The 20,583-nt window shown below is 40.4% G+C and overlaps 1 protein-coding gene across 2 annotated transcripts in view; it reads left to right on the top strand.

Moving 5' to 3' along the window:
• frzb (frizzled related protein) overlaps positions 1–20,583 on the top strand; it is a 43,656-nt gene that overhangs the window by 16,941 nt on the left and 6,132 nt on the right. The window contains exons 2-5 of one of the 2 annotated variants that reach the window (XM_062963343.1): positions 10,225–10,272; positions 16,728–16,793; positions 18,661–18,865; positions 19,772–19,835. In XM_062963343.1, coding sequence (XP_062819413.1) covers positions 10,225–10,272; positions 16,728–16,793; positions 18,661–18,865; positions 19,772–19,835 — 383 coding nt within the window. The remainder of the gene's footprint in view (positions 1–10,224; positions 10,273–16,727; positions 16,794–18,660; positions 18,866–19,771; positions 19,836–20,583) is intronic. The other variant, XM_062963348.1, reaches the window with a different exon arrangement.

Below are 20,583 nucleotides of genomic sequence, written 5' to 3'. Positions count from 1 at the left end.
AGGTTTTTCCTTAATCCCTTCTTATTATCCAACATATTCGCTTATCCAACGTTCTGCTGGCCCGTTTATGTTGGATAAGTGAGACTCTACTGTAGTTCCAGTTAGTTGTGTGCAGTATCCCTTGAAAGCATGCCCTTGGCTTACCAAAGCCATAGGATGAACCAGGAATTGGGAAGCACACCAAAGACAGAGCTTCCCACAACAGTGACTTGGGTCATGTCTACACAGCTAAAATAATGGGTACTCACTGCTCAGCTGCGGCATGGAATACATTCAGTGCATCACTTGCTTGTCAGCACAGGTCCTGCATGCAGCCGTTACACCTTGTCAAAAGAACACTGGATTAACTCTGGAGCTTCCTGGAAGATGTGGAGTGATCCCACAGTTTCAGAAGTGTGAAGAGCTGAATCAGGCTGTGACTTGTTGGTGACATTGTATTTCTGTTGATGCCATTTTGACCGCCAAATCATGTGACCAGAAATGCTACATTGCCAGCAAACTCTGGAAGAGAACTACTTGCTGGTGGTGACGTGGCAGCAATCGCTCCAATGCACCCTTGGACAAGACAGCTGTGGGGACAGCCAAGGTTCTGAAGCCATATATACAAGATTTTTCCATTACATGTAAATGGGCCTTCACTGAGGTACAGAAAAGATCCCGAACAGAGGTTGTGTATGTGTGTGTACATGCACATCTCCCAAGTTTTAAAAAGCTCATTAATTGCATGCTAGATAGCAGGCTTTCAGGAACAATGCTCTAAAACTTAAGATGAGAGTTGAGACGTAATGCTAAATCAGTTTACTGTTACACAGATGTGCCCCAGGTTCAGACCTTCTTTCTCTCCTTGGCTGTTGTGTGCAGTGCTGTAAACTGGGACAATAGGGATTCTTCCTCTCTCCCATCCTCCTTCACCCCAATCCATGTTACTGCAAGCAACAGCTGTCATGTAAGACCTATGTCACTGTCAGAGACAGCCACGACTCAGAGGGTGGGAATGGTAGGTAGGGTACTCATTCATGGACTGGGAGACATTTATTTATTTACAGAATTTATATTCTACCTTTCTCACCCCGAAGGGGACACAGGGCGGATCACAATGCACATATACATGGGAAACATTCAGTGCCATCAGACATATGACATATGGACAGACACAGAAGCAATTTAGCATTTTCGAGCTTCCGGCTTCATGAGGGTATGCTTGATTCTGGCCACAGGGGGAGCTGCCGCTTCATCGACCACTTGTATCACCAAGTCCTTGATGGAGTATTTCCTCATTCCTTTCTGCACACTGCTGGAAGTATTTATGGTGTCGTAAATTAGTTAAAGATAAAGGTTTCCCTTGACGTTAAGTCCAGTCATGTTTGACTCTGGGGGTTGGTGCTCATCTCCATTTCTAAGCCGAAGACCCGGCGTTGTCCGTAGACACCTCCAAGGTCATGTGGCCGGCATGACTGCATGGAGCACGGTTACCTTCCCGCCGGGGCGGTACCTATTGATCTACTCACATTGGCATGTTTTCAAACTGCTAGGTTGGCAGAAGCTGGAGCAACAGTGGGCACTCTCTCCACTCCCAGGATTTGAACCAAGGACCTTTCGGTCTGCAAGTTCAGCAGCTCAGTGCTTTAACACACTTCGCTTAAATTTTCTACTCGACAGATACAACTGTCTTTCGAACTGCTTAGGTCAACAGCGAGCTAGGCTATTAAATGGTCGGGAGCTCAATCCAACCCGGGCTTCGATCTTATGACCGCTCGGTCAGTAGTGATTTATTGCAGCTGGCTACTAACCAGCTGCGTCACAGCCAGATACCAGTCTGGAGTACGCCACGTCAAATTTGCCCAGAATTGGGTTGTTGTATGTCTTTTGGGCTGTGTGGCCATGTTCCAGAAGTATTCTCTCCTGACGTTTCGCCCACATCTATGGCAGGCATCTTCAGAGGTTGTGAGGTATGGATAAACTAGGCAAGGAAAGGAAAAAATATATATCTGTGGAGAGTCCAGGGTTTGACAAGAGTCCTTTGTCAGTTGGAAGCCAGCACGAATGTTTCAGTTAATCACCCTAATTAGCATAGGAAAGGTTTGTCTCTTGCCTGGGGGGCATTCTTTGTTCAGTCATTAGCCGTCCTTGGGGCTCCTCTGCCCTCAGAGTGTTGCTTCCCATCTGACAACACATTGCCCAGAATTTTCAGATCAGTGTAGATCTACCCTTAGTCTCTACTTAGAAAACAAGCTGGTTCCATCTTCAATATGACTTCTTTTCAGATATTTAGACATAGCTATGATGCTTCTTCACACACATGTGGGTAGCATACTAGGAGTGCCCCCATCTGTGCACGAGATGCACTTTAGCTCTAGCATCTTGAGGCAGAGAACTACTATTCTGGCATCTTCCTCTTGGTGAATGGATAGGCACCTGCAGAGCAAAGAACTGAAGTGGCAGTGAGGGAGACAAGAAGAAGTGTAAGAACAGAAAAGGAAGAACTGCCACTGGCAGACGGAGGCTGTTTGGCTGCAGGCATGTGAAGGGCATTCATTCTCCACTGCATTTCTACTTTCTCTTTCCCCTCTTTCCTAGGCTCCCTTTATCTTGCATTTGCAGGGGACACCAAGCAGCAACAGTAAGAATGTGGGGAATATTTTATTTTGCTGTTCTTTTCTTTTTTTGAGGTAAACACCCTGGGAAGGGATGAAGCAGCAGTGTCACTGGCAATGAAGAGGGAAGCAAAGAATTTTGGCTTATTTATTTAGGTGGCCCAGCAGGATGAGCAGGGGAGGGCAGGACAAAGCAGTGCTGGGGCTGACAATGAGTGGAAAGATTTCTCTTGCTGTTGTTTTGTTTCGAAGCAGGATAGGCAGGAAAGATTAGAGTGAAGAAGCACAGACCATGAACAGTGAGCAGGGAAATTTATTTATTATTTATTTTCAACATTTCTACCCTGCCTTTCTCACCCGAGGGGACTCAAGGCGGCTTACAAAGACTGGCAAAATTCAGTGCCCATAACAAAATTCCATAAGATCAAACATAACATATTTAAATCAGTTAAACAGGCCTCCAACAAATATTGGAAATGTGATAAAGAGATAGGGACTTTTTCCCATCAATGGTGGAAATGCAAAAAAGTTAAAAAAATATTGGAATGAGATACATGACACACCTCAAAAAAATATTACAACTAAAATTCCCATTAAAGCCTGAAATGTACTTATTAGGCATAAAAAATAGGAAAATGAAAAAAAAAATCAGGATAGAATGTTTTTCTTAATGGGTACAGCTAGGATAGTCCTCGCCAAAGTATGGAAACAAAGTAGAATACCCTCCATAAATGAATGGATATTGAAACGGTTAGATTTGATACAAATAGACATCTTGTCACAGAAGCTAAGAGATGCAAAAATAAAGACAGACTGGTCAAGCTTTAAAGATTTTATTCGTAAGAATGGAAACACATTTATAATTGTTTTTCTGAAGTATGAAAGATAATAACTATGAAAAGGTCAACTGGAAATCGAAGTGGACGTTGGAAACTACGAAAACATAACTCCGTAGGAGGTCAAAAGGAAGTCATCCTTCCTCCCTTTTTCTCTCCCCCCCTTTTTTCCCTTTTTCTTCTTCTTTCCCCCTCTTTCCCATATTTTCTTTACCCACCACTTACCCAATCCTATTCATCACGGTATTGTTTTCCTAGCTTTATTTGTATAACAACACTTGAAAAAGCAATAAAAACTATTTTTTAAAAAAAATATTTTAAAAGGTAGAAACCACAAGAAGGCAATTTCAATAGCAAGGTGATACTACTTCGGACTTGGATGGCAGGGTTGGAATTTTTTTTTGTCTTTGAGAGGTTTGGGGAGGCATGAGGGGTCCTCATATCACCCATCGTTACACTGCCTTGTTTTTATTGTGTGCCCTCTAGTCTTTTCTTACCTAAGGCAAGATTTCTTCAGATGTGGTTTGCCATTGCCATCTTCTGAGGCTGAGAGCGTGTGATCAAAGTTACCCAGTGAGTTTCATGACTAAGCAAGGATTCGAACTCTGGTCTTCAGAGTTGTAGCGCACTTCCAGACAGCGCCAAAATCTATGACTGCAGGGACATAAAGTCATGCAATTCTATTTTTTGGGTAAAATTGGGTTATAAGTGCACCTTTTTAACACATGTTTTTTTACCTCTTAACCCAATCCCTCCTGTACTTTGGCTAAACATCATTTAGCCCCCACCACCCCCTTTAACCCGGTTACTTCTGGTTTTACCAGCATGTGTAGAAGATCCTATAATCCAGTATTCAAACTACTACACCAGGTTGGCTCACAAAATCCCTACCTCTGTTTTAAAGGGAAAGTAGATTCTCTTGATTTTCTTATGACTGAACCAGAGAGGAAGATAAAGAAGGCTTGTCTATTGAACAGCAAATTGATGGCGTAACCATGGGGGAGGAAATGAAATGAGTTCCTTTCCAAATAATAATTCTACTACTCTAATGAAATTTTCTTTTAGTTCCCAAATTTCTAGCATTGTATAAATATAGAATGAGATATTGAAAATTGTTATATTATCTAGTTTTCTGTATTTGCATTCCCTTGGTAACTTTGCTTTCCCTTGTTTTTAGATGCTTAAATGTTAAAGGGAAGTTTTATGAGATCTTTGGTTATAAAGCAGAATATAAATACTTCAATAAAATGCAAACAAATAGATAGTAATCATTATTGTTATTATTATAATAAAACTTTATTTGTAGATCATACTGTAATGCTACAAATTTGGGAACTGAATAAAAATTTCATGGGGGGAAGGGGTCATTATTGAGTGGAAAATACCCTCATCCACACACACACGTGTAGCTATACCTGTAGCTAATAAGAAATTAGCAGAATATGCATAATACAGTACAGTCTCACTTATCCAAGGTTCGCTTATCCAAGGTTCTGGATTATCCAACGCATTTTTGTAGTCAATGTTTTCAATACATTGTGATATTTTGGTGCTAAATTCGTAAATAAAATAATTACTACATAGCATTACTGTGTATTGAGCTACTTTTTCTGTCAAATTTGTTGTATAACATGATGTTTTGGTGCTTAATTTGTAAAATCATAACTTAATTTGATGTTTAATAGGCTTTTCCTTAATCCCTCCTTATTATCCAACATATTCGTTTATCCAAGCTTCTGCCGGCCCGTTTAGCTTGGATAAGTGAGACTCGACTGTAGTTTGAAAAGTTAGCCACTACCATGGCGAAGTATCTGCCACAGTGGTTGCCTGGACAGAAAAACAAAATACTTCCTTTAGTGACAGACTTTAAAAGACTAGTCCCTAAGCTGCCTGAGTTTGGGGACTCAGCCAAGGACGGCAGCCAAGGCAGCTATGGCCGGTTCCAATTAGGAACCGGTCCAGCTATGGTATCTTGACAACCCCAAACTTTGGTACAAACCACTGTCTTTGTTTTTGTAGACAGACTTCGTCACTCCCAACCATCATTTTTAGCAATAACCAGGGCAAATGTTTCACACATCTGGTGATTCCTCCTATATCTTTTGTCTCCTAATGTGAGGGTGGAGGAAGCATACCCATCACAGCTGTAACAGAGATTTATGTGTTGATTTCCCAACACAGGAAATCAGCTTTTGATTCCAGTATCTAAGGGCAAAGAACAACTTAGTAAATAATACCACTAGTCCTCAATTGACCCAGGCTGTCATCTGTATAGTGCTTATTGCTAATGGTGACCTAGACATTCTAACCACCACTACTGAAATAAATAAATGAGACGGTGAGAGTGTGACCATGATGGGATTCATTCAACATTAGTGGTGAACTGATTGAAAACTCATTTAGTGCACACTTCATGGATTCCTTGCATACTTTTTTAAAAATTTGGTTTATAGTATTGTAATCCAGGTTCTCAGTTACTAGCAGTTTATATACAAAAAGAAAAGAAAAACTCATCATCTATAGCTTCCTATAATGATTGCTGGTGATGACAGCAGAACAGAATTGGGAAGAGTGATTTTTTTGGAGGGACTACAACTCCCAAAAGCTCCTGGTGGTGCAGCGGGTTAAACGGCTGAGCTGCTGAACTTACTGACCGAAAGGTTGGTGGTTCGAATCCAGGGAACAGGGTGAGCTCCCCCTCTATTCTGCCTTGGTCAGACCACACCTGGAATACTGTGTCCAATTTTGGGCACCACAGTTGAAGGGAGATGTTGACAAGCTGGAAAGCATCCAGGGGAGGGTGACTAAAATGATTAAGGGTCTGGAGAACAAGCCCTATGAGGAGCGGCTTAAAGAGCTGGGCATGTTTAGCCTGCAGAAGAGAAGGCTGAGAGGAGACATGATAGCCATGTACAAATACGTGAAGGGAAGTCATAGGGAGGAGGGAGCAGGCTTGTTTTCTGCTGCCCTGCAGACTAGGACACGGAACAATGGCTTCAAACTACAGGAAAGGAGATTCCACCTGAACATCAGGAAGAACTTACTCACAGTGAGAGCTGTTCGGCAGTGGAACTCTCTCCCCGGGGCCGTGGTGGAGGCTCCTTCTTTGGAGGCTTTTAAGCAGAGGCTGGATGGCCATCTGTCGGGGGTGCTTTGAATGCGATTTCCTGCTTCTTAGCAGGGGGTTGGACTAGATGGCCCATGTGGTCTCTTCCAACTCTACGATTCTATGATTCTATGAGTAGGTTTGTTATTTCCTTCCTCTGAGACTGAGAAAGTATGGCATGCGTAAGGTTGGCCAGCAGGATGAGCATATATTTTAACCCTGGTCACCCAGAGTCCTAGGGCCCACGAAACCAGAGGAAAACTAGAAGTTGGGAAGGCAGCTATGAAAGAATTATGAAGGAAGCCGAAATTATTAAACCAAGACTGTCGTATTTTGACCATATTGTGAGAAGACATGTCTCACTAGAAAATACTATAATGGTTGGAAAGGATGAAGGCAGTAGAAAAAGAGGAAGATTGCATTCCTGATGAATAGACTCCATAAAGAAAGCCATAGCCGCGAGTCTGCAAGATCTGGGCAAGACTGTTGAAGATAGGGTCCCTTGTTCATAGAGTTGCCAAATGTCAACATTGACTTGAAGGCAGTTAACAACAACTGAAATACTAGTCTAAAAAGCCCTGGGTATTCCACAGGATATAGCTACACCAGCTAGGGTGGATTCATGCTGCCGTAATTGTGTTGTTTGAAAAGAATCTGAACCCAACAGTTAAACCATAATAAAATATGATCAATGCAGAAATTAATGAAAATATTAAGATTTTCTGCTTGCCCACAAAAATACTAATTGTTTTGCAGAATCTGATTGCTCTGGAGATACTTCTTTGCCTCTTTGGTAACAGGAACTTGGGCAGTGTGTGCAACAAGCTCAGTGAACATGTATGCAGTACAAATACTCATCTGTGTGCGTCTTTCCAACACATTTGCCTCTCCCTTGAATGCCACGAAAAATTTGTAGCATGGCAAGGTGACTTCTTTCTGCCTGCCCTGTGAATTTTGTTAAGGTTTATAATCATTGTCTGGATTATCTTGCCTTTACTAGGATAAGTGAGTGAATTTGACAGATTGTACGTGCCAAAACACTATAAAACAATGGCTGTATTGTGAATGTAGAATACCTTCAGCGTGTGCACTTCCTGAGCAGAACAGAAATACTGCATAAGAAATGTGAAACTTGACATTGTATTTTCTGCGTCACTTCATGTCAAAGAATAATATTTGGGGGATATTAATACTTTTTAGTTCACAAATTTAATTAGTTTGGCATCTGACAGATCAATCTTTACTTGATGGAAATTTTTATTGGGAGGTTACATTTTAATAGAGGAATCGCAAGGAATATATGTTAATTTTGGAGGCTATTTTGGTTCTGGCATGTGGACAAGCTCTGAGAGTTCAGGAGACAATTTTCAGCCCATGAAAACATTTTGAGATTGCACTAGCCTCTGAAATGAAATGGGAAGTGATTGGAAGATAACTTTCAGATTTGCAAAACTCTTTCCTAAGAGGGTTTTGAGACAAAAGGAGAGATGTCATTGCGCCTTATTTTTAAGGAGAATCAATGCTCCAAGGGGTTCTCAATTCTCATTTTTCTGCCACTTTTCTGCCAAAAGTTTTGACACTTTTTTCAAACTGTAGGAGAGCTACAGGGACTACAAAAATTGTCCTTGGAGGTCACATGATGACTACACCAATGTAATAACTAATTACAGGGAAAAAATTAAAAGATGGCTGTTCTTTTTAGCAATAATAATAATAATAATAATAATAATAATAATAATAATAATTTATTTTTCTGTCCCGCCTCCATCTACCAAGGGGACTCGGGGCGGCTAACATGGGGCCAGGCCCAAAAAACAAACACAATCATGATAAAAACATAATTAAACAATATAACAAAACAAATAAAATAAATAAAATAAAACAAATTAAAACCCAATGATACAGTATAACACAATAGAAATAAAATAAAATGATAAAATGACATAAAGCAGACATCACCACCAAGAATAAAATAGGGGGAGGGGGTCAGGTCAAGAGTGCAAATATATAGCTGTAAGACTAATTAGTAAAGTGCTTGAGCAAAGAAGAAGTGTGCTCTAGGAGAACTTGGGGTAGAGTAGGAGATTGAGTTATTTCCAATCCGGGAGCAAAATAAAGTGCAGAAGAAGCAGCATTTCCTTAGGAGGGGGTCTGTCATGGTGGTTAGTTAATTGAAAGTACACTGGAAGATCCCAGTTTTTAACTGTTTTTTAAAAAAAGCAGACAGGGTTGGAGCTTGTCTAATCTCCCTGGGGAGGGAATTCCAAAGCCGAGGGGCCACCACAGAGAAGGCCCTCTCCCTCGTTCCAACAAGCCGGGCCTGTGATAGTGATGGAAGTGAGAGGAGAGCAATCTGATGTTGTTGTTGTTTATTTGTACAGTTGCTTCCGATTCTTCATGACCTCATGGACCAGCCCATGCCAGAGCTCCCTGTCAGCCGTTGCCATCCCTATCTCATTCTGATAGCTTTTGCTTATTCACCTGTTAACATTATCTTAACTTCACTGTCCTTAGAAAAGGTCCTTATATTTGGAGTTTGGGAAAATGTATTTATGTTTAATTAATTCTTCAGTTAGGTGACAGCCCTTGTTCCTTTATACTCTTATATGAGCTTTTGCTGTTGTTATTAACTTCCAACAGTTACAGGTCATAGTCCCTGCATAAACAAGCTCCACACCTTACCAAAAATGAGGCCATGGAAATATGCTTGCTTAGATATTCAAGCCTTTGTCTGTACAGTTCTGTATCTACTATAAGAGGAGGGACTCATATGACCTCGGGTTGTGGAGTTGAACTTTCATACTCATCAGCCCTATTCACCTTAATAGCAAGGACTGTTGGGAGATGCTGTGCAGTAACATCTGGAGCGCTACATGATTCCCACCATTGACCAGAGTGTTTGTGTGGATGAGCATCATGCTTGTTCCCAGTTATATTGCTTAGGCCCTTTCTCCAGCAGCCCAATAGGTGTGAAGGAAAGGGGACAATAAAGAAGAAGATGCCAGAGATGCAAATTCAGTGTTAGCTCAGGCCCTCCTCACCATCAGATTATGGCTCCTGGCAATTTATCTACCAAGGGAGCCATTAATGCAGAGCTTGGAAAAGTGACTTTTTACGCTGTAGCTCCCATAACCCTCCAACGAGCATAAATAGTAGCCACAATGGCTAATGTATTCTAGAAACTATATTAGCCGCTTCGCATTTCAATCAAGAGATAAAGTCAAGATGGTGATGATGATGATGATGATAGCCCAATGGATTAATTTTCTGAAGTTCTAGCTTTTCTAAAGCAGTGGTTCTCAACCACTGGGGTCCCCAGATGTTTTTGGCCTACAACTCCCAGAAATCCCAGCCAGTTTACCATCTGTTAGGATTTCTGGGAGTTGAAGGCCAAAACATCTGGGGACCCCAGGTTGAGAACCACTGGTCTAAAGTAATCAGACTGGGGGGGGGGGGGGGGACAAGAATGTAGAATTGCTTCTGCATTTAACACTGTGTCCATTGTGTTCCCAAAGACGGTGTCTATTAAAAAGTCATTTCCCCACATCACTCTTTCCCATCATTAATATAGTCTTGTTTATTCTCTAATATTTAATGTATTAAAATAAAGCATTGAAATGTGGCTGTGTTACTTAATCCATTATTAAAAATACTAACGCTTCTTTACATATTTAACAATTCATGCCAGATTTCCCTATGGATTCTAATAATGGCAACTGTAGAGGCTCCAGCGCTGGTGAGTACATGTTTATCTGCTAAATCCCTTCTCCTTTTCCTCCTTCGCCTCCTCCTCCTCCTCTTCTACCTCCTGCTTTTTCTCCTCTTCTTCTGATGAGACCAGATCTTAATAAGGCAAAAATAACATGATGCTGGTGTGATGCTTTTAATGCATGAGAAGAGTAGAAATTTAATAGAGTGCACTGTGAGCAAGGCAGGCCCTACCATTAGTTATTGGGAGCTGACCGGTCTTGAGTGTCACAGTAAAGTAGACTTCTGCTGATTATGTAATTTACCGTTATTATGTTTCTGCAATGAGGGAGTATTTGTGTATTATTTTTAACCTCAGGTTCAAAAATAATATATTGGCTTTCGATACTATGCACCTTAGTTCCTATGTGGGAGAGTGGTTCATGTTTCTGCTCCATTTTTCATAACAAATTGTCTTTAAGGGAAATGGTGCATTTCCTTCATCCAGGCCTTGGCAAATCTGCTTTTGAACTGCAGTTCCCACTATCTCTTACCCAGCAAAGTCAATGCTGGTTGAAGAATTTTAGAAGTTGTCTAAAAAAGCAATTTTCCTGAACTGTCTATCAGGACTGGGGAAAGGTGTTGTCAGTGTATGGTCCCAGAACACTGTTTTGCAACCACCAAACCCAGATCTCTAAAAGCTCATTGAACATCTCATTAAAAAATGGGGGGGGGGGGGGGGTCATTTCTGGGTAGTGTTTTGCCCCAAACTATGATATCTAACATTGATGACCACAACCGCAAATATGAAAATTAAGTTCCCATGGTTTTATTTTTATGGAGAAGGCACACATCATAGAGGTATCTCTCTTCCCTCCCCATTAAAAAAAAGAGCTTCAAGGTTTTAGAATGATATGTTTAGGATTTGGGTGTTAATGTTGTTTCAAAACCAGGCTGAAGGTTTTTAAATAGTGAAACATTCTGACATTCGAGGAATAGCCAATACAGCCCTATTTTTTCCCCACACCATTACCTCTGCCCTTACCATGATTTTAAGGACTTCATCCCAAGTGATAAGCTCATTGTTTTCCCCTAAGCTTCATAATGCCCCGTTTGGAAATTAAACTAATGATTTTCCTACCCCTATCACATGTTTTCCCTCATTCTGCTTTCTTTTCAAATTATCCGTTTGCCTTTCCACATATGTTTCTCCTCCCACTGTCTTCTCCCCTGTTTTCTTTTGATAGAAAAAACTCTCTTTGTTTTTTCTCTCACTGAAGCATTTTTAATAAGAGATAACATTATAAAAAGATTACTATTCCTTTCTCCTCGGTCCCAAGAAGATAATGGTGGAAGAAAGGAATCTATATTGCCCATCTTGGCTCCTTCCTCCAGAATAACACTGGCATTGTGTTTACAAGTGGACAATGGGGAATTCCCATCACAAATGTGGTTTTTACTTGTTTCTATGTGGGGAATTTAAATGAAGTTAATTCCAATTGACCTAGGAATTGTTGGGGGGGGGGGACTTTAGAAAGGGTGAAATAGTTAAAACTCATAGTACAAGCTTGCGTTAAGTGATGGGCTCTGTTGGTAGCTGTTGCTTAAAAGTGTAAGAATGCTAATTTTATTTCGTGTGATGAAGTCTCATGTATCACACTCCACACAGCAGCAACAGTTATAGAGCTTTCTTAGGTAATGATTTATCAGAGATAGTTTTGCCAGTTCCTTCCTCTGAAATAATAGCCTGCAGAACATGGTATTCTGTGGCAGTTTCCAATCCTAGTGCTAACCAAAGCTGACCCTTCTTAGCTTCCAAGATCAGATGGCATCTTTTGCATTTCATGCATTCTGCTGCTTTTATCACTGAGGGTTAAATGTCTTCTTAATCCCCCTCTCCAAAGGATTATGTTTCAGAAAATAAACAAAACTAAAATTAACACAACCGGGGTAGAGTACAACTTTTTCAGTCAAAACATTATCTACAGTGCTTAAATAAGAGGTGTGTTGTTTTCATTCAAGTTTACAGAAGCTAGCTAATCAAACTGTCCTATCTGGAGTCCTTCATTCTGTATCCTGAAATAAAGGTGGCTGAGCAGCCTACTAATTGCTATCAAAATAAAATGAGCTTTTAATGTTCAGATTGCCTCTTCAAGAGGAAGTTTCAAGGGTTTTTAAAAATATTTTAGAAACCTTAACACCCCCCTCATGCTGTGCAATGTAATGCCATGATTCAAGAATCCCTGCTCGCACCTTACAATTTTCTGAGCTCAAAAGATTGTTTTGTGACAGTCACCAGTGTAGTAAACTGTATGGGAAGCACTTTCCATACTTTAAAACAGAAATGTGGTCCTCCAAATGCTATGTGCAATTCCCATCATCCCTCACAATTCGCTGTTGAGAGTTGGTCCAACTTTTGGGGGCCCACTTGTTTTCAATATCTGGTCCAAAACGTGTTTTATACACTTTTGGTGACGTTGTTGTCTTTAAAAAGCTTGGTAGAACTGTTCAGAAAACTGTTATTGTGATGCTGTCTTAAACAACTGAGTGATGGATAATGACTGTTTGTAATACCTTTTCAAGTCAAGTTTTATCCCTGGCCAGGACAATTGGCAAAAACTGATGTATAAATATTACTCTTCTCTCGTTGGCTGGAAATGAAACTTTTGTCTATTTCATGATTTGTTTGGCTTTTAAACTTGCTTGGAAGATCTTCCAACAACAACTTGGAACATAAACAGATTTAGCGATGCCTCCTAGGGGGTTCCTAAGCAAGATAGTCAAATATCTAGTTCTATATTTGTTGTACTTTTTAAAAAGTAAGGGCAAATCATTTGGTGCTGCTAACACTGGAAATGTCTGAAAAGACACTCTTAGAAGAAATTGTTTATGGCAGAAAAAAATAGCAAATTGTTTTTTTTTTAAAGAAAAACTGCAGGTTATAATGAATCATTGTCTAAGATTTTCAATTGGCACGTAGCTCTGCAGCATGTGGTCTTGAGACTGACCCATTGAGACTGACCAAAATAGCCAGTGATAGCAACTGCTGAGACTTATAGCTGCACAGTTCCCACACCTGTTTCAGCCCTTTGTCCCAGTATGTGAAATGCACTTCTCCATTTTGAAGTGAAGCTATCATCAGTATCAGTTAGAATGAACAACTAGCTGAAGTCTTTTCGGAGCCACTGGCAATCATTTTTTAGAGTTCTTGGAGAATGGGAGACGTCCCAGAAGATTGGAGGAGGGCGAATGTGGTGCCTATCTTCAAGAAGGGAAAAAAGAACGACCCAAACAATTACCGTCCGGTCAGCCTCACATCGATACCAGGCAAGATTCTGGAAAAGATCGTTAAGAATGTGGTCTGCAAACACTTAGAAAGGAATACGGTTATCACTAATCAACATGGATTTATCAAAAACAAGTCTTGCCAGACTAATTTGATCTCTTTTTTCGATAGAGTTACGAGTTGGGTAGATGCAGGGGATGCCGTGGATGTAGCATATCTGGATTTCAGTAAGGCCTTCAACAAGGTCCCCCATGACCTTCTGGGAAACAAACTAGTCAAATGTGAGCTAGACAAAACTATGGTTAGGTGGATCTGTAATTGGCTAAGTGAACGAACCCAGAGGGTGCTCCCCAATGCGGCTTCTTCATCTTGGAAAGAAGTCACGAGTGGAGTGTCGCAGGGCTCCGTCCTGGGCCCGGTTCTGTTCAACATCTTTATTAATGGCTTAGATGAAAGGTTAGGAGGCATGATCATCAAGTTTGCAGATGACATCAAATTGGTAGGAGTAGCCAATACTCCAGAAGACAGGAGCAGAATTCAAAACGATCTTGACAGACTAGAGAGATGGGCCGAAACTAACAAAACGAAGTTCAACAGGAACAAATGCAAGATACTCCACTTAGGCAGAAAAAATGAAATGCAAAGATACAAAATGGGGGATGCCTGGCTTGACAGCAGTACATATAAAAAAGATATTGGAATCCTTGTGGACAACAAGTTAAACATGAGCCAACAATGTGATGCGGTGGCTAAAAAAGCTAATGGGATTTTGGCCTGCAGAAATAGGAGTCTGTTGTCTAGATCCAGGAAGGTCATGCTACCCTTCTATTTGCCTTGGTCAGACCAAACTTGGAATCACACTGTGTCCAATTCTGAGCACCGCAATTGAAGAAAGATGGAATGTGTCCAGAGGAGAGTGACTAAAATAATCAAGGGTCTGGAGAACAAACCCTATGAGGAACAGCTTAAAGAGCTGGGCATGTTTAGCCCAGCTCTTTAAGAGAAGGCTGAGAGGAGACATGATGAGGGCTAAGAGGAGACAAGATATGAGGGGAAGTCATAGGGAGGGGGGAGCAAGCTTGCATTCTGCTGCCCTGGAGACTAGGATGCGGAACAACGGATTCAAACTATAGGAAAGGAGATTCCACCTGAACATGAGGAAGAACTTCCTCACTGTGAGGGCTGTTCGACAGGGGAATTCTCTGCCGCGGACTGTGGTGGAGGCTCCTTCCTTGGAGGCTTTTAAGCAGAGGCTGGATGGCCATCTGTCGGGGTGCTTTGAATGAGATTTCCCTGCTTCTTGCAGGGGGTTGGACTGGATGGCCCGTGAGGTCTCTTCCAACTCTAGGATTCTATGATTTTTCATGAGAAAGCAGAGCTATAAATCTCGGCTAGAGTTTGCTGACTAGGTAAATGGGAATCTGTTCTATCTTTTTTATTACCAGGTGGTTTGGTTCAAGCTTCCTTTCTTATCATTCATGTAGTCTACTTGTCTTAGACCTACTCCTTTAATATTTTTGACCCCTCCTTGAAATTGGTTGCTCTTTCACTTTGGCTGCCTTCAATTGCTTCTTATCTCTTTTCCCAAGTGCTGTTTTTTTTTTTTTACGCTGTCATTTACCCATATTTCTTATTGATTCAGGTTGCTATACCAACCAAATAGCCAGGATTTACCAGGATAATGTGCCCATTTTAAATAGCATTTTGTCCACATTCAAAGGGAAATAGTAGTAGTAGTAGTAGTAGTAGTAGTAGTAGTAGTAATAGTAATAATCCGTTAGCCAAGATATGGAGCCAAACTTGTTCACATTGTTCTGTAAAAAGTATCATAGGTTTTCAGAATCAAAGCTTTTTAAGGGAAAGGTTTCTGATAACATGCTGTACTTTTTAAATTGCACTGTTTTAAATTGCTTTTTATCTTTTTAGTGTTATGTTTTAATTGTTTTAAAACTGCCAAAAGTTTAATTCTATTTCAGTGATCACCTTTTAATGTTGTTAATTGTATTGTAAATATTTTAATTTTCTTGATATCCTTTTAATCAATTTTTATCGATTTGTCAAATTGAGTACTTTAGATGAATTTTATTTGATGCTTAGACCATAGGTCTTTCACATATAAAGCAAACAAATAAATACATAAAAACCAGATTATTAAATACAATATAAAACCCATCATTAAAATCCTATATAAATAATTAAAATGCGACATATATCAGTGTCGAGATATGCCCTTAAAATACTACATACTGCGTGGACTAGAACCTGCATAATTAAAAACAAGATAAAACCAAGTAAATACAGCATTATTAAAACTTAAGCAGGGAACACCTTGGATATAAACAGCCACTATTAGTTAAAACCATCCCCAGCACAGTCGACTGCAATATCAGAAATTAGTTTTGCCCGGATTTTCTGTGCTACCAGCACAAAGAGAGACATCTTGTGAGTAGCCACAGGGTTCGTGTTTGCCAAGAGATAGAAAATCTTTTCTGACACAGTATTGGTTTGAAGGAGATAAAGAATAGGCCCCAGGATTTTAGTTCTTTGCTCAGAATACAGAGGGCAGGAAAACTAATAGTGAGGCAAATCCTCAATTTCCGGGGGGCCCCAAACACATAAACGAAGAGCCAGAGGGGTGCCCGTGTATCTACCATCAGTCAAACAATCAGTCAAATTGAGTAAAACATATAGAAACAAACTACAAATTAGAAATAATTATGTACAAAATTACCAAATTACAGTTGGCCCTGCACTTTCACAAGTTTCACTTTCATGAATTTGATTATTTGTGGATTATCTGCTGCTGTTCATATTCCATTTCAATAGGAACAGTAAGCCTCATGAGACTGAAGGGGATTGTGAATTCACAATGAGGTAAATCCGTATGAAAAATGCTATAGGGCAGCAGCAGAGGCAGCAGATGGGTTGAGTGGACAGAGAAAGACATGGAAAAATTGGGTGGATAGGCAGGTGGAAAATCACGTAATTGGGAAGGTGGAAAAAAAGGGGGCATTCGGTTCCTCCTTTCCTTTGCCCAGGTGAAACAAATAAACATGGCACACAGCAAAAGTAAGAAGAGACAGCCACCACCATCTCAGGTGTCTCACGGATCTCTGTATCGTCTTCTTCTTCTTGCATGCTGCATGTACCCTGATGTACAAATATACTCATGACTTCATTGTTTCTTTGCTCTAATGCCAGCGATTTCTCTTTTTTAGAGCGCTGCAAATGCAAGCCTATAAAAGCTACCCAGAAGACTTATCTCCGGAATAATTACAACTATGGTAAGCCTGACTTAGTGGTAGCTATCAGTTCCCAACCTGTGGCCCCCAAGCACTAAAATATGGACCGCGGCCTCACTGTTACTACACCGTTGCAACGAAAGCAACTGGTCTTGCAAAACCCTCTTATAGTGCTGAGGCAATGGGGATGTCGGGAGGAAAGAGCCTGAAAAGTGCGACAACAAGCCTCCAGACTGCTGCTTCTCCTCCTCCCTCCCCGAGCGGAGCCGTTCCACGTGGCACCTGGAAGCGGGGATGGCATATGTTCTGTATCAGAAACTAGAGCTGATGTGGTCTATCCAATGGAGTTTTCTGAATCAGCACCCCAAATAACCAAATCAAATCTAAAGTTGACAAAAAACCAATTCGTAACCCTTTTGGCACTAATGTTGGAGAGTGGTCAAAGTGGTCACTGGTCAAGTGGTCACTGGTAAAAAAAAAAAAGGTTGGAAACCCCTGCCTTAAAGGAAAGAAGATGCATGAATGGAGCTGAGGGGACCAATATGTGGCAGAAATAGATTTTTGTAGTTAACCATCAACATCTTCCAAGACAAGTAAAAGTAAATTCAAGCATTTACAAAGGCATGAGTTTACACTACCCAGCACTCCCTCTGTTTGTTATTTCAGAATAATAATAATAATAATAGTAAATAATAATAATAATAGTTGTTATTTCTTGCTCACCTCTCCTCACAGCTCGAGGCGGGTTACAACATTATAAAACACACATTCATCTAAAAACATTATTTAAAATAAACACAGTAAGACATATTTCCAGAAGATACTTATTAAAATACACAAAACAGAGATTGAACATAAGATGCAGTTTAACACTTAAAACTGGCTTTTTTTGCAGCCCAAACAGCACTACATGGAATGGAATGGCGTGCATAGTCCTGGGTGAACCTCACAATTTACTATTTTATAAAAACCAAAATACAGCCTTTTGTCAATAGCATCACAATAGTGACTAAGGAGCAACCGATCATACAGAACAGCTACCTAAATTTACTTATCCATGACTTTTTGAAATTATGATTTTAAAAATTACTACCACAATCATACTCTCCCCTGCATGGGGAGAAAGAGGACCATTCTGCATGTGATCAGAACATGGGGAATGACATTTCCATCAGTATATCTAAGTACGATTAACTACATCGCTGATGTGGAATACTGGTCCGCATAAGACAGAAAAGGTCTTCTAACACCCAGAATAAGGAGCATCATTCAATGGTAGAAATGCTTGTTATTGCACAAACTCATGCTTTGGCCGAGAAAATATGTTGTATTTCAGTAAAGCATCTAGTAACACAAAACAAAACACATGAACAATATTGTTATTTTTAAAATCTTGTACTTATTTCAAGAAGTTCAGGTTCATGATGGCCTCTGTAGAGAGTGCGACTATTTGAAGGTCACCGATCAAGTTTCACAGCTCAGCCAAGTCTTAATCCCACACACTGGTTATCTGGCAATAATGAAGACTAAACAGATCTGAGAAATTTGAGGTACAAATTGGATAGATATGAATACAATGGTTATACACAAATGATCTTTACTGGCACATTTTTACACAAGTAAACATGATAATAACAGCAACAATTCTATGCAAATCAAGGTCTTGTTAAGTAATTATTAGTCATAATAGCGATAATCGTGATAGTGAGAATGGTAGTGATAACAGTGATAGTGAGAATAATAGTTGCAGTGATAATAATGATAGCAAGAGTAATAGTAGCAGTGATAAGAATGATAATGGAAATTAACAAGTCATTTTCTTAAACCTCTTGAGAGGCCAAAGAGGATCTTGAATAAAAAAACATCCAGGATGATTTGTTGTAATGGTTGTTTCTGTTCTTTTCTTCAGTCATTCGGGCTAAAGTGAAGGAAGTGAAGACCAAATGTCATGATGTCACTGCAGTCGTTGAAGTAAAGGAGATTCTAAAATCTTCCTTGGTGAACATTCCCAGGGACACTGTTAACCTGTACACAAACTCTGGGTGCCTGTGCCCACCTCTCAATGCAAATGAAGAATATATCATCATGGGTTATGAAGATGAAGAACGCTCCAGGTAACCCCTTCTCTTTCTTCTTTTTCTCCTATTAGTTCTGATTAGAAACCATGAATAGAAGAGAAACCCCACAGAATTTATTGTGGACCAGATATTTTGGTTTTCAAGTCTTTTTATTATACAAAGCAAATGTATGAATAACAAAAGAGATAGAAAATGAACAGCAGCTGTAAGGAATCATAAAAGGATGAGAATCTCTTCAATACTTTATAACGTAAAGTGAATATAAGTATCTTCCCAGGACATAACAAGGGCTATTGCATTTTCTAAGGCAGTAGTAGGAATTCTTCTGCAGCCCCCGGTGGCGCAGCGTGTTAAAGCGCTGAGCTGCTGAACTTGCTGACCGAAAAGTTGCAGGTTCGAATTCGAGGGGCAGAGTGAACGCCCGCTGTTAGCCCCAGCTTCTGCCAACCTAGCAGTTCAAAAACATGCAAATGTGAGTAGATCAATTGATTCTGTTCCAGCGGGAAGGTAACAGCGCTCCATGCAGTCATGCCGGCCACATGACCTTGGAGGTGTCTACAGGCAACGCTGGCTCTTTGGCTTAGAAATGGAGATGAGCACCAACCCCCAGAGTCAGACACGACTAGACTTAATGTCAGGGGAAAACCTTTACCTTTATCTAGTAGGAATTCTACAGCATGTAAGCTCCATCTGGCAATTTGAGATCCCCTGTGGCTCTTACTACAAGCACCTGCCAGCTTATCTCATCTCATGATTTCTGTTCCCATTTGTGAAATTAAAATCAATCTCTACATAAACAATCACTCTTGAGTCAATGAGCCTTTGACACTTCAGGCAGGCCACAACCTACATATTCCCTATCCCTGGAAGACAATCAGACAGATGAAAAGACAGACATATTCGCATGCTATAATACATGCTGTTCTTTCTTTTAACATGTAGATTACTCTTGGTGGAAGGCTCCATAGCTGAGAAATGGAAAGATCGTCTTGGTAAAAAAGTGAAGGTAAAAAAAAGTTTCATTAATTTGTTCAACTATGTTTGATCTTGGCTACAAGCTATTTATTGACTATTCTAAAGCCTTTGACTGTGTGGATCATAATAAATCATGGCAGGTTCTTGGTGGTATGGGGATACGAAGCCACCTTGACTGTTTCATGAGGAATCTGTATAAAGGATAAGTAGCAACGGTAAGAACAGACCACGGAACAACAGGCAGGTTCAAGATTGGGAAAGGAGTACAGCAAGGCAGCATCCTTTCCCCCGACCTATTCAAATTTTATGCAGCATACATCATGCGACGTGCAGGGCTTGATGAATCCAAGGCTGGAGTTAAAATTGATGGAAAAAACATTAACAACCTTAGATATGCAGATGATACCATTTTGATGGCTGAAAATGAGGAGCTGAGGAGACTTATAACCAAGGTGAAAGAAAAAAGTGCAAAAGCTGGGTTGCAGTTAAACATTAAAAAATCAAAAGAATGGCAACCAGACTGACTGATAACTGGCAAATAGAGAGAGAAAATGTGGAGGCAGTGACTGTCTGTAATTCTAGGTGCGAAGATTACTGCAGACGCAGACTGCAGCCAGGAAATGAAAAGACATTTACTTCTTGGGAGGAGAACAATGACCAAGTTAGATAAAATAGTGAAGAGTAGAGACATCACACTGGCAATGAAGGTCCACATAGTTAAAGCAACGGTATTCCCCATAGTAATCTATGGATGCGAGAGCTGGACCATACGGAAGGCT

Source organism: Anolis carolinensis, chromosome 1, assembly GCF_035594765.1.
Source record: "Anolis carolinensis isolate JA03-04 chromosome 1, rAnoCar3.1.pri, whole genome shotgun sequence".
Classification (NCBI taxonomy): Eukaryota; Metazoa; Chordata; class Lepidosauria; order Squamata; family Dactyloidae; genus Anolis; species Anolis carolinensis.
The sequence above is the reverse complement of the archived record's forward strand: the minus strand, read 5'-3'. Positions and strand labels throughout refer to the sequence as shown.